The 13,069-nt window shown below is 39.7% G+C and overlaps 1 protein-coding gene across 1 annotated transcript; it reads left to right on the top strand.

Moving 5' to 3' along the window:
- The first annotated feature begins 977 nt into the window (after window positions 1–977).
- Window positions 978–12,130, top strand: LOC113679383 (major yolk protein). The gene is made up of 11 exons (XM_027196334.2): window positions 978–1,081; window positions 1,448–2,158; window positions 4,736–4,986; window positions 5,458–5,718; window positions 6,229–6,388; window positions 6,802–6,967; window positions 7,488–7,679; window positions 7,821–8,133; window positions 8,707–9,002; window positions 9,487–10,070; window positions 10,519–12,130. Exons 1-11 carry the CDS (start codon window positions 1,024–1,026, stop codon window positions 11,712–11,714), a joined length of 4,188 nt encoding a protein of 1,395 aa, XP_027052135.2. The 5' UTR covers window positions 978–1,023; the 3' UTR covers window positions 11,715–12,130.
- The last annotated feature ends 939 nt before the right edge of the window (window positions 12,131–13,069 follow it).

The following is a 13,069-nucleotide window of genomic DNA, read 5'->3' as shown; positions in this document are numbered from 1 at the left end:
TTATTAAACACAGAGTTTCCTATTTCCCCTTCGCTTAATCCTCCTTCAGGGTTCAAAAGGTTAAGGTAAATTTGAGTAGTGTTGAGTATATCCTGCTTAGCTTGCATGATCAATGTTCCTTTGAAATGCTATTTTTAAAACAACTTCCTGAATAGATCAAAGAATCCATTTATTGTTACGATTTGCCTTTTCTTGTATACAAATTAAAGTCCAGGGTTTCATGTCGTTGATAGTAAAGGCACGCGTGGAAAGTGTTGGGGGAAGTTGTGTTTGGATACGTAGAATACTTAATTTTTTCTTAAGCTGAGCCTTGCCTTCGTGTAATAGTTGAGGAAAAGCCTTTTTAATTGCCTTTTACCACCTTTGGGGAAAGCAATTCTTTGCAAATTGAACCAAAATTGGAGATGAAAACGCTGCAGGGGTTAATTTCCTAACGTTTTTACAGTGATGATCGTCCTAAGTTCTCACAACGCAAATGAAAATTGCTTGACGTGATCGTGACCAGGTAGCTTTCGTGCAAGGCGTCTTCGTGACGGTTGCTCTTTGAGCCCGAGGCTATCAACAAGAACAAAGGTAAGAACATATGGTTGACTTTAGACATTGTTCAAGTGTTTAAGATGACAGATCGCTCAGATGGAGTTAATCTTTCTAGACCAAACGTAATGGTAAAAAGTGAGTCAGCTTTCTCTTCATTCTTCTACTAAAAAATCCTCAGCTATGTTAATCATTCTTACAAGATTATCCCTTTTTTTTTCTTTCTTTCATTAAGCGTCAGAAAATCTTGTGACGACGATAAGAAGATGATATGACTTTAGTAATTAAATAATAGGGGGATTGGATGTCCCAGGGACAATAGATCTTTTATCAGGTGATGAGCATGCCACAGGAACACAAACAATAGATAGCTCGTACGATTGATCAGGCGACCTGGATGATTAAGTGAAAAGAGAGCTGAGGTGTGCATATAAATTTCGTCGATCAAGCCCAAAGTAGGCAAGTACAGCCACGAGTGGAACGCGCACCATGAAGGCTCTCGTACTTTCGCTGTTTCTTCTGATCGCGCTGGTTCATGGGTTCCCAGGTATGTCTTTTAAACACGAGATGCATTTTAATTTAAAAGTCTTTTTTTTTTTTACGTCACTATCGCTATTTTACAAAAGCAGCTATATGTCGAAGGAGAATGACCTTTTCCAGGATGGGTTTTGAATGTGCTTTACTGTATGTTTTCCGAAATTCGAACGAAAAAGAAACAGCGGGGAACTTTATAAAATAAGTTGTATCTCTCAACTGAATAGTTAGCCGCATTTTTCACAAAGCCAATTTTGTTTTAGTAAGACAGCGGAAGTGTCTTTAGCCCGTTCATATGCTTTTTTTGTGTGCGTTTTTTGTTTTGTGGTTGTATACTTATAAAGCATTGTGACCACTGACATTTTTTTTTTACCGGCAGCAAACCTGGGAATCAAAACACCGAAAAAGGATTCGGACCAGGACTGGAAATTTGAAGACTGGAAGGCGAAATGGGGGAAGATAAAGAAATTGGGAGGACTAATGAAACAGGAAGACCAAGCTGGTATGTCAGTGATTCGTTGGTGCGTCACCAACCCTTACGAAATGAAGAAGTGCGAAAGAATGGCGATGGAATTCAACTACAAAGTCCAGCCTCGGATGCAATGGAGCTGCGTAATGGCGTCATGCAAAGAATCGTGCATGAAGGAGATTCAAAATGAAAATGCAGACATCATGACTGCCGAAGGTGACGAGATTTACACGGCCGGGAAGATGCACAACTTAAAGCCGATCATGGTTGAAAAGGAGGACTATGTCGGGGTTACCAACTATGATACGAAGTTTAAGGAGTTTGAAGAAGCCGACGGCACCCTCAAGCATTATTCCGTTGCTTTGATTAGGAAGTTCACCACCGGTATCAACAGTTTCCAAGACTTGAGTCAGAAGAAATCATGTCACCCTGGCGTGGACTCAAAAGCCGGTTTCAAGTCCCCGGTTTGTTCGCTGATAAAGAAAGACATCGTACCCGAGGTCGGAAATGTATACGAGTGCGCCGGGGAGTTTTTCAGTGACAGCTGCCTACCTGGCGTGCAACACGACAAATTCAACCCCAACATGACAAACCCGGAATCTCTGTGCAAGTTATGCAAAGGTATGTGAAATTTGAGGAATCGAAAGGTTTTAAGTTTCTTGTTTGTGCGCATTTCGGTAAATCACTATGACGCGCTCAGCCGGTGACCCGTTGTTCACGTGGCGGTTTTTTTTTGCTATAAATTTCAAAAGGTTCTACATACCAAATGGCTCTCAGTGGCTTTATTTGTTGACCTAATATCCAACAAATAGATTATTTCTGACCTGAATTGATGCAACTATGTCAAATTGAGTGTTTTCGCTGGTTTTAGCGAGAGTTTAACGTTTTTGCACCCAAAAAAAGAAAAGAAAAAAGACGAGAAGAAAATTTAGGTTAAGAATTTTAGGATCTGTGTACGCAATATTGAATTGGAAAAAATGAACGTAAAGATCTGTTCAGGTATGCGTGCGATAAGGAGGTAACTGAAGTTGAAGTTTCAAGAAACAGATTTTTTACATCACGTTCTGTAGCAACATGACCCTTTTTAATTTGAGGGCCGGAAATTAACACTAAAAACTAAATCCTATCGAAATTTTACTCGACTTAAAAGCAAATGTACAAGCCCAGGCCGAAATTACATTTCAGCAGAATTCTGTTTGATAAAAAAGTTGAGACAAAGTGCTCACTAAATGCTGAAAATCAAATCGCACACTTGTCTGAAAGTGCTCTTTAATTTCGCTTTTTTTTTTTTGAGATTCCTGATCTTCCGTTTGTTTTAAAAAAAGAAACCTCAAGTACTTTAGTGCCAATAGTTCATTTCCTGTTTTCAGATAAAATGGAAAATCACCCGTTATCCAAAAGTATTATTTCAGATCTCGTTATGGGTGATAAAGAAAAGAAAAACGGATATGCATTGGAGGGCGATCGAAGGTTCTTTTCAAACTCGCTGTAAAGTGACACCCAAAAATAATTAGTTCCTTTCTTTTGTTCATCAGGGAAAGCATATGCTTACTTAGTTCATGTGACTCGTGGCTCGTGAATGATATCGAATGAGATGACTGCAAAAGAGGTCATCCTCTGCATGAGTTCAAAATTGTTTTTGATGCACCGCAACTTTTCGAAGGGGGGGGGGGGGTAGTTCCCCTTATGCTTGTAAAATGTGGAAAGTTGCTCACTGGAATACCAAACCATTTTCCGAAACAATTTCCAAAAATCCAAAACATTGTTACCTAACTTTTAAAAGTTGCCTTCATAAATTCTTTAAAACTTTTATGTAACCGTTTACTCGAGGCTTTATTTTTCGTTATTCACAGTAACTACTGTCATCTGTCAAGGAAAATAGCTTGAAACTTAGCTTTAAGGAGTTGCTCGCAATATGGGCGTAATTTAATTAAGGATACCTACCGTAAGTCTAAAGGAACAAAACACATGGTTCATCTTCTGCGTAAAAATTGCTTAGAAAAGCAAAAACTGTTCGAAGTTGCTAGAATCACAAAAAGTTGCTCCAAACGCCAAAAGTTGTCGCTCAAAAGTTGCCGATGACAATCGGGAGTGTCAGGGGGAGGGGGGTGGAAGTTTTTTGTTTGGATCACATAGTTATCGGGGGGATAGGGGAATTAGTCATCGCCAACAGAGTATAAAGGCGGGAATTTAGAAAGAGGGGAGATTGTTAGAATATGACAGGACTTTATGAGGGGATCAGGTAGATTTCTTCGTGACACAACCAGGGACTCATGCAAATCAGATATGTAAGCAATCATTCAAGACAAGTTTACTCTCATAATGTTATTTATGGATTCGTTTCGGATCAAGGATAGTTGTGTGTGAGTATGTTGTTTCCTCTCAACGAGTAATTACAGCTATCATGCATTTCGTAATTTCTTAAGAATTATCAAATGGATCTTCGATCGTATTAATAATGCGTTTCTCAAGAACATGAAAAGATAATGAAAGACATGACTAGGTATTCACGGGAATTTTGCAGATTACATCTTTTTAACCCCTTCACTCCCAAATCGTATTAGTAATTCTCCTTAATGTCTGTCGTACAATTCTTATGACGTTGGTTCGAAGAATTTATCATTGGATCAGCTAAAAATCCCCTTATTTATACTTTTCTTGATTCTCATCACTAATGTGTTTGATATTTTACTGATATTGTGAAGAAAAATTCTGTCTGGGTCACTCATGAAAGTTAAGGGGTTAAATCCATGTGGCCGAAGGAATCTACTGCATATATAACTTCCAATTATTTTTGGCCGCTCTCAGAATACTACTTTACACATACATATCTGCTGTGTACACAGTATTTTAAAAAGTTTTTCATTAGGTAAACAGATTAAACTATTTAAATAATTCTAATGAACTTTCTTTTTGCTGCAAGATAAGTCTTTGGTCTTGTGGCAAAGTGAGATTTCATGTGCGATTTCTCACGACGTCTTTCACGTACTAGCATCATCCAGATAGTCACTATTATTACGTGCCTTTATGCTTAAATTGTGATTTTGCATGCATAATATATAGCGAAAAAAAAGCCAGAAAAAGAAAACAAAAGAAAAAAAAGAAAGGCCGAAAGAACGAAAGGAAGAAAGAACGAAAAAAAAAACATGCAACAACAAATCTGAGGGATTTCTTCTTTTTTGTGTGTGTTTCACTCAGGAGAACTAGATAAAGATGAGGAGTTCTGCAAGACCCTCTCAGACAAGGAGCCGTACTATGGATGTGACGGGGCACTGACGTGCCTTAAAGACGGAAAAGGCGATGTGGCTTTCTTCCACACGCGCGATATTTTGATGAAGTACGACACATTTTCAAAAGAGTTTGATATCGTTTGCAAGAACGGGAAGCGTACTTTGACATGGCAAAACTTGAAGACACCAGAATGTCGTCTAACTGAGGAACATCCCCAGGTATTTGACTTAAGCGGCTGTTATGTATTTGAATTCGTAGACGTAAGGCTAAAAATCCGAGGCGAGGTTAGACCTAAGCTCAGCCAAAGACATTCGTTTGTGTTTATAAAACCCTTTCACAGTGCTCCATTTCATCCAAGAGTATAAAACGGGTATGAACAATCTGTTATGGCAACCGTGCACAATACTATGGAGGGGTGGGGAGGGGGGGGAAGCTACCTGCGGGAGGAAAAGCAATTGTCTTTTCACGCCAAAGGAACCACAATGAGCTTTAGCGTTGTGGATAAATTTAACTCTTGTGTAGAATATCTTATATTTCTTATTGAGGTGAATGGTTCGGGCGACTTGCTGATTTTCAAATTTAAGACAAATTTATTCTATACGTTAATAAGAGCTTGAAATTCTATTAAGATAATATAACAAATATCATTTGTTCTCACGTAACACACAGCGTTTTCTTTGTCCACACAGGTTTTGATGGTAAATGGTAAGAAACCGAAGGACTGGATAAAAAAATGTGTTGATGCTCTCACCGACGCCTCAACAAAATTCTCGTCACCAACCAGCGGTGAGTTTGGTCTGTTTGACTCCACCCCATATTGCACGAAGGATGACAGTGATGAGAAAGGAAGCGAGCTGACGGACGGGCTATTCAAGTGGGACGAAAATGTAATGAAGAAAAAGGACCTAATCTTCAAAGACTATTCTGGTTCTCTGAAACCCATTCCAGAGGTAATGTCGGTGATATTGTCAATACGTGGTCCTTTAAGGTGGCTCCAGACATTAGATATTCAAATAGGAATAAGAGAATACGGAAAAATTGTTAGTGACAAATCAAATAAAACGAGATGAAATTGAAATTTTGGAAATCACTCAGCGTTAATCGAAGCTTAAAGGGAAAGTACAGAAAATTTCCAACTCTGAATAATTGTGCTCTCTGCAAATATTCAATGTATACGAGACGCAATATATAGCTCTGATTTGATAGTTATTTGCTTAACGCTGCCACAAGGGGGCGTAATTAATTCCTTACAGTACACACACACACACACACACACACACACTTTCATTTGCCGCTGACATGAGATACACTTTTAACCAGTGATCATAGAAAGCTATTTGGTTGTCTTAGGTTGACAGCAACTGAAACAGGTAAGAAGCAAACGAAACAAGAAAAGAACACCACAACAAGCTCAGGAGGGTCTTTCGTTTATTCAGGACCGTTATTTTCTTTTCTTTTAGAAAAAAAGAACCTACAAAGATTTCCTTGGCAATGAAATGGTCGGTGTGTGGAAAACCTGCGAGCAGTTAGAGCCCAAACCCCGCGCTTTCATCTGTGTTGTTGGAGACGACCAAATGAAAAAATGCCAGGATATGATCACCAAATTCCAAACGATAACTGGTAAGTTTTAATGTTTGCAGAGTAGATTATTGCGAACTTTTGTCGGGAAATATTTTGCAGCAATGTTCGGATCATGACCGTATTTTATGGTCAACTTTCTCAAACAGTTCTTAAAAATTTCTAGAAGAAAACACTTACCTTTTCCCTTGGCAATTGTCACGATGTAGTGAACGTAGATCATCCTCAAAACCTGTGCCATTCTGAAGCAAAAGAAAGAAGTCTAACAGCAGCTTTCTTGAATTAGATTAATGCTGTTTAGTAACTTAAGATAGGGTTTGCCACGAATTCCTTCAACTAGCTTTTAGCTGTTCGTTCGCCAAATGCGAGCGAACAATTTTGCAAAAAGTATCACTATTGTTGTCACTAAGATAAAATTATCTCAGCCACTGGTTACCGTTTTTGTTTATCAACAGAGGTCAAAAAAGTGTCCTGGGGCTGTATAGAGGCACCTTCTAAGCAAGAGTGCGTAGAAATGGTCGCTTATGGCCAAGCTGATATAGTCGATCTTAACGCGATCGAAATGTTCGTGGCAGGAATGGATTTCAATCTGGCTCCTTTTGTTGCGGAGAATTACAAGGAGTAAGTATGACAATTGTGCAGCTTGTGTTTCAATGAGATAAGCGGGGAAATACCGACAAGGAAAAGATTTTAGGCAACAATAACAAGTAAAAAAGTCGCCATCAGAAGATATCTTTAGGGTGTAAACAACAGGATTAAGGGAAGACTCTCTCCCATTCTACCTAGAGGAAACTCATGTGTAAACCACCGCCCATTTCGAAAATTCTGAAAGTGGGAAAAGCAAATACTTCCTACTCGTAGGTCCCAAAAATGTGCGTGAATCAAGAACTGCGGTTAGCCGAAAATTGAATTAGGACCTTCAAATTATAGAAGCGCTGCCGAACATGTTGCAATAATGTCTATGAGAGCGTGAAAATATGTTGAATCTTTAACTCAGGGAAAAAAAAAAAGCTTTGCGATGCAGACAAAAGCGACATATTTCATGGACTTGCCGTTTCCTGCTTTTTAATTAAGTGAGTTTAATGTATATACCAGTGCGTATCATTTATTTACTGCCAAAATTTCACTTTCGCTCTAACAGTAAAGATCCAATGACAGAAAGTATCACCATCGGTGTCATGCGCAAAGACATCAAGAACGATCTTCCAGAGATGAAGGGTTTGAAAATGTGCAATGGAGGTGTGGACAAACTCAGTGGATTCCTGCACCCTATGGGCTGGCTTATGGCTAATGGCACCGTACCAAGAGGGCCCACGCCTTTGGAAGCAATTGGGTTAGTTCATTATTTATACGCAATCATGCAACAAAAATGCGAGTTTTGAGGAAGATTGGAAGAATGTTACATAGGGAATCTCTTTTTTTTTTCCTCCCTCATACGAACTTAGTCTAACCCTAAAGTTCTGTTATATTTTAGAAAATACTTTGGCAAGAGCTGCGTGCCCGGTATTGACAAAATGGACCTCACCTCTCACCCACTGCTTTCACGCACACTGAACTGGAAAGGCATGCTCAAAGACAAGATTGTAAGATGGGAGGACTGGTTCAGTGCCCCTCTCTGGCGTTTGTGGAAAGACAAGCAGGACGGTAAAAGTGTCGACTACATAGCCATGCACAAGATCGAGGACTTTCAATGTCCAGAGTTTAAGGCGATGATTGAAGAAATGGGCTCTTTCAATCCACGCATGCGTAAACACTACACACCGATGATTCATGAGATCCTTGAGAAGGTAAATACTTTATATCGAAACGAAATATATCTTAAAGAGAGGCTGATAAACGAATCTAGACCGTTTTAATGTCCTACTACAACAGGTCCCAGTTGGTGAGACCGCGTTTAAGTCAGATTCCTGAAGGGTAGAGTATTGAAAAAGACCAAGAGAATCGCACACTTGCTTACCGAATATGATTTGCACGAAAATGTAACTGGTGCTTTGAAAAACGGGCATTCAGAAACATCCAACTCCTCCAATTTAATGGTCCCACTTGCTGTAAAACCAAAATCTTACCAGGCTCTCGAATCTTATGTCCACCAGCTTCCTATTGAAAATGATGGCTATCCTCAAGTGCTTCCTCTCACTGAAATTAAGAACAATCTTTCCCGTCTTGCAAAAGATAAGCCTAACTGAAGTATTTTTCCTAGAAATAAAAATTATTAGGCTTTCTATTCAATCATCTCTTAGAACTGATTGCCTGCCATTTACCTTTGTGAAGATCAGGAAAATCGGTTTTCAAAAATGTAGTTTTTAAACAGCATGCGCAACTTCAAGACACATTTGCATGTCGTTTTTCTTGCACGATAGACTGGGAAGGATTTCAAGTGGGAAAACTACGAAGGCTTGAAAGATTTCTATGGCTTTAAGATGCCTGAGTGGAAGATGATCGGGTGGGTGTGGCACAAACCTGAAGACTGGACAGAAGAGCAATGGGCGTTCTTCCTGATGTGGGCCGAGCGCTCCTGGGATCAAAAGGAAGACTTGGCGTTTTACGTTGAGAAGTGGACGGATGAAGACTGGAAGACATTTAAGACCTGGATGGACGCAGAGTTTCAAGATTACCAAACATATGACAAGTCTTTACATAAGGATACTTTTATCAGGTAATCAAGGACGAATCCTGAAGTTTTTTTTAAAGGGGGTGGGGTAAAAACTTAAAACTTAAATATGCTAAGAAATATTTTAACGAAAGTACATTTGAATACTTCAAATAGAGTAGTAACTAGTGATCTCACTGTCCCAAGAACTTTGGTGTTCGACGAAAGGTGAAGAGACCCACAGATCTGATAAGGGAGAAGGGGTGTGGGGTTCGGTTTTATCTCTTTTTATTTTTACTGCGAAAAAAGAACAAAGAGCTATCGAGATTTTTGAAGCTAATACGTTAAAGTACGAATAACATAAGTTATTGTATAGATTATAATTTCCAAAACTCGTATATGCGGTTAATTTGTTTCATTTTCCAGATTTTTGAGAGCTTTAGAGAGTCAAATATGACATTAAGCCAGTGATTCTAATAATCCTTGGGTCTCAGTAATTTTAGTCCAGCGACATTTATTAATAAATATTCATTTTGTTGTACCTCCGTAGACTTACCCTCTTGTGCTCTCGTTACTATTGGCTGTTGAATGAATGGAAGAACCTCCAGTATGACGACATCGACATGAGACAATACCGTGAAAAGTTGTGTGATCTCTGTGCTGGCCAAGGTGACGAGAAATGCTCCATGGATTCTAGCGTCGAAGATTACTACGGCTACCAAGGAGCATTGAAGTGCCTCGAGAAGAAACATGGCAATGTTGCTTTCATCGATGCCTACACTTTTGACGATACCATCAGAGAAAATTCTTATAGTAAAGACGACTTTGTTCTCTTGTGCCCTGATGGTAAAACTGTAGAGTACACTGGAGCTGATTCTTATGAAAAATGCAACTTTGGTCGTGTACCTTCCCATGCACTCGTCACCTGTAACATGCACGATGGCATATGGCGATGGAAGGTTACCAAAGCCTTGCTTGAAGCTCAGAAAGTCGTGCCACAACAGGTATTCAAAGATTGCATATTCAGCAAGAACATGGAGAGCTTGACACCTATACCATTTGTCAACCAGACCTACCAAGTAAGACTTGGCCCGATGTTCCTTCGTGCCATGGAAAGCCTCGTGCAACCACCAGGTAATACATCCTTCCAACAGAATCTTTTTAATTACGTTTTGAAGGTATTGTACTTAGTCGACCGTTATATATCTTGAATTGGCAGACTTTAGGCCAACGATGCAGGCGTAGGTTGGGCCTTTGCTCGGCTAAAGACATTCTTTGATGTTTATGAAACCCGATGCTTTCACAGCCTTGGTGTCATGATCATGGCCCAATTTTGCTCGCGTGTTTTAATTATGTTTCGAATAATTGTAGATGCATGATTTGGCTATGATCCTGAGAGAATTCCGGCTTATTGGTAACTTTCTGAGAAAATGAATTCATGTCAGGAGCAGTCGTTTTCTTGCAGGGCATTCGCACGAACTACGTTACGCTACTGATCATCTTTCATGGCATAGCTTACCTCGATTCGATCGTTGCATATATGCTTGTTCCTAAATCTTTCTTCCTTGTATTTCCTCGGCAGTTAAAGTGAAAGAAATGAAATACTACGCTGATGATTGCCTTGGGGAAGAATGCGACGGAGATGAAGAGGACAGGCCCGCCTGTGATGATTGTCTAGAGGGTGACAACGTGTGTCTTGAGAACTGCTGGGATGAAGAACCCGTAGAAATAGAAAAACTGCCTTTCCAACAGAACGACAGACCAATGTTCCAAGGCTTTCAGATTCCTAAGAAACCTGACTATCTAAAAATAACAGGAAAACTCGGAGGGAAGAAGATCCTGATGGGTGGTGTGAAAAAGATTACTCTTTGGATGCCAAAATCCCGGAAAAGCCGTCAGATTATGGGCAAAATGCAAACGAGTACGATGGAATTTGGCATGAAAGGACATATGAATCACCATGATCATATGAGATCCATGGATGGGTTTATGATGGGTTCTCGGCCTGGCACGCGACTTATGAAGCACGGAGTGATGCCAACAATGCAAGGAAGGATGTTTCCACATCCAAAGATGTCTGCCGGACCAAAAAAGTTCGGTATGAAACATATGATGAAGTTTGGACCCATGATGACATCTGGCGTGGACAAAATATACATGACGCCTTCAAAAGTGATGGGAATGCATCCTTTCAAGCCTTCGTCCAAGTCAATGATGATTACGATGAAGATGATGGGCAAACAGCAGTTCATGAACGAGCCAATGCATGGCGGTAAAATGGTCAACCATTTCATGGAAACTGGTCCACTGATGCACAGTCGCAAATCCATTCGCGGCGAGTTTTACACCAACGTGATCTTTGTCCGTGATGGTACCTGTAACACAATTGTTCATGACCTTACCTGCTTTGGAGAGAAGAGGATCATAAGAATGAAAGCTGGACGTGTCAGCCAAACTCCTATCTCTGTCCCCATGTGTCCACGACCTACTGTCTTTAAGAACACCACCGCCGTATTTACGTGCGACAACGGTGCCAGCTTTGTAAAGTCCATTTCTCTTCCCTTGAAATGCGCCTATGCGCCTTGCAAACCAGGATTCTGGCTCCCTGATTGGTCAAATGATCAGTACTGGCAAGGAGACAACTCGTATACTGGCGGCGATCACTGGGGAAACAAGCCTTGGTGGATGCTTGCCAGGCGACAGGAAAATGACAACTGGTTCTTGGCAGCACGAGACGAGAATCGCGTGTTTAAAAATTCCCAAAAGGGCAAACACTAAGAAACAGAACCAGATGAAGAATGTTCTTTTTAAGAGGTCAAAACATTCATTAAATACCGGACTGGTCAACTGGACTTACAAAAACAGGAATAAAAAACAAAAACAAGAAAAGTACCAAAAAAAAGTTTAATGGGTTAAAGGGTGCAAAACTTGTAGATTTACTTAAATTTTTTCATATAACAGGGGTAAGATTTTGTGCTATGTTTGTTCACTTTTATCTGATCATCGAACTAGATTAATGCTTTACGTGTGTTTTTTTTATTTTTTATTTTTTTTTGCCTATTATGGGAATCACCATATTTACGGTTTTTTCCTTCAACAAGGGCAACTTTGTGTGATCACTTATTTTTGATTTCCCGTATTTCCCGTTTGAAATAGTGTTAAAGTGTGTCGGAATTAAAGAGCATTTCACAAAATATTTACTGACTTTTGCATATATGATACACAAATGGGGAAACTTGATGGCCTATTTTTCCAAGCAGCGCACTCTCGATCATAAGTTCCCCGTTCGCATACCAGGCTGGGATGATCCTTTTCAGATGTTGGACAGTCTCCCTTTTCACAACGTGGAAGGATTTCTGCGAACTATGTGGAACAATTGAAGATACACTTGGGGTAGGTAAAGGGGCGGAGGGGGGGGGAGGGTTGTTAGAGAGTAGCCCAACCACAAGACTGAGTAGAAATAATATTAGTCGTGATTTGAGATTTAGGTCCAAAAAAAAAAGTGCAAACCAACTTGTCTTGAAACAAGAAACGGCTTTCACCTTCCAAGACTTATTGGTTATAGTAATGAATCGGTACTGGAACAATTAACCAAAAACACTTCATAGATTCCTTCATTATGTATCAACTCTTGTGAACAATTCAAAAGACAGTGAGAAATAAGGGGTAAAGTTTATAAAAGCCATTTCCTTTTTTTTAAATTGTTTCTTTTTCGAAGACACGATCTGTTACACAGCTCTTACCTGTGCTCTGGAAAAAAAAAACGGCTGGATTAGTTATAAGGCAAGACAATAAACTGTTTTCCAAATAAAGATTTGATTAATCTAAAAATTTCCATCTTGGGATAACATGGCAACGATTCAAAAATGTTTCTGGCAATTTGAGAATTGATCGTTCAGACCAGCAAGTTTTAAAATATGACAGTCGCGCAAAAATACAAGAATCGCCTTTGCCACGTTTAGTAAGACACTTGACAGGATACTGACGATATTTTTGTTTACCTTTGTAGTAACGTAAGTGTTGTTACGTCACGTCTCAAAGTCCCGATCTCCCTTTTTTAATGCCACCAGTCAATCCCAGCTGTGTCTCAGTTCACTTGGTCGGGCTGTGATGAGCGATTTCGACATTTCTTT

The sequence above is a fragment of the Pocillopora damicornis genome, chromosome 4 (genome assembly GCF_964200805.1).
Source record: "Pocillopora damicornis chromosome 4, jaPocDami1.2, whole genome shotgun sequence".
Lineage (NCBI taxonomy): Eukaryota > Metazoa > Cnidaria > Anthozoa > Scleractinia > Pocilloporidae > Pocillopora > Pocillopora damicornis.
Note: the sequence above shows the minus strand (reverse complement) of the source record. Positions and strands in the feature narration are given on the sequence as shown.

Bases quoted from the DNA above. Each gene is read 5' to 3' on its own strand.
- LOC113679383 (XM_027196334.2), top strand. From the start codon at position 1,024: ATGAAGGCTCTCGTACTTTCGCTGTTTCTTCTGATCGCGCTGGTTCAT. The intron at 7,680-7,820 runs GTTAGTTCATTA...GTTATATTTTAG, and splicing joins ACGCCTTTGGAAGCAATTGG to AAAATACTTTGGCAAGAGCT. The intron at 8,134-8,706 runs GTAAATACTTTA...CTTGCACGATAG, and splicing joins TTCATGAGATCCTTGAGAAG to ACTGGGAAGGATTTCAAGTG.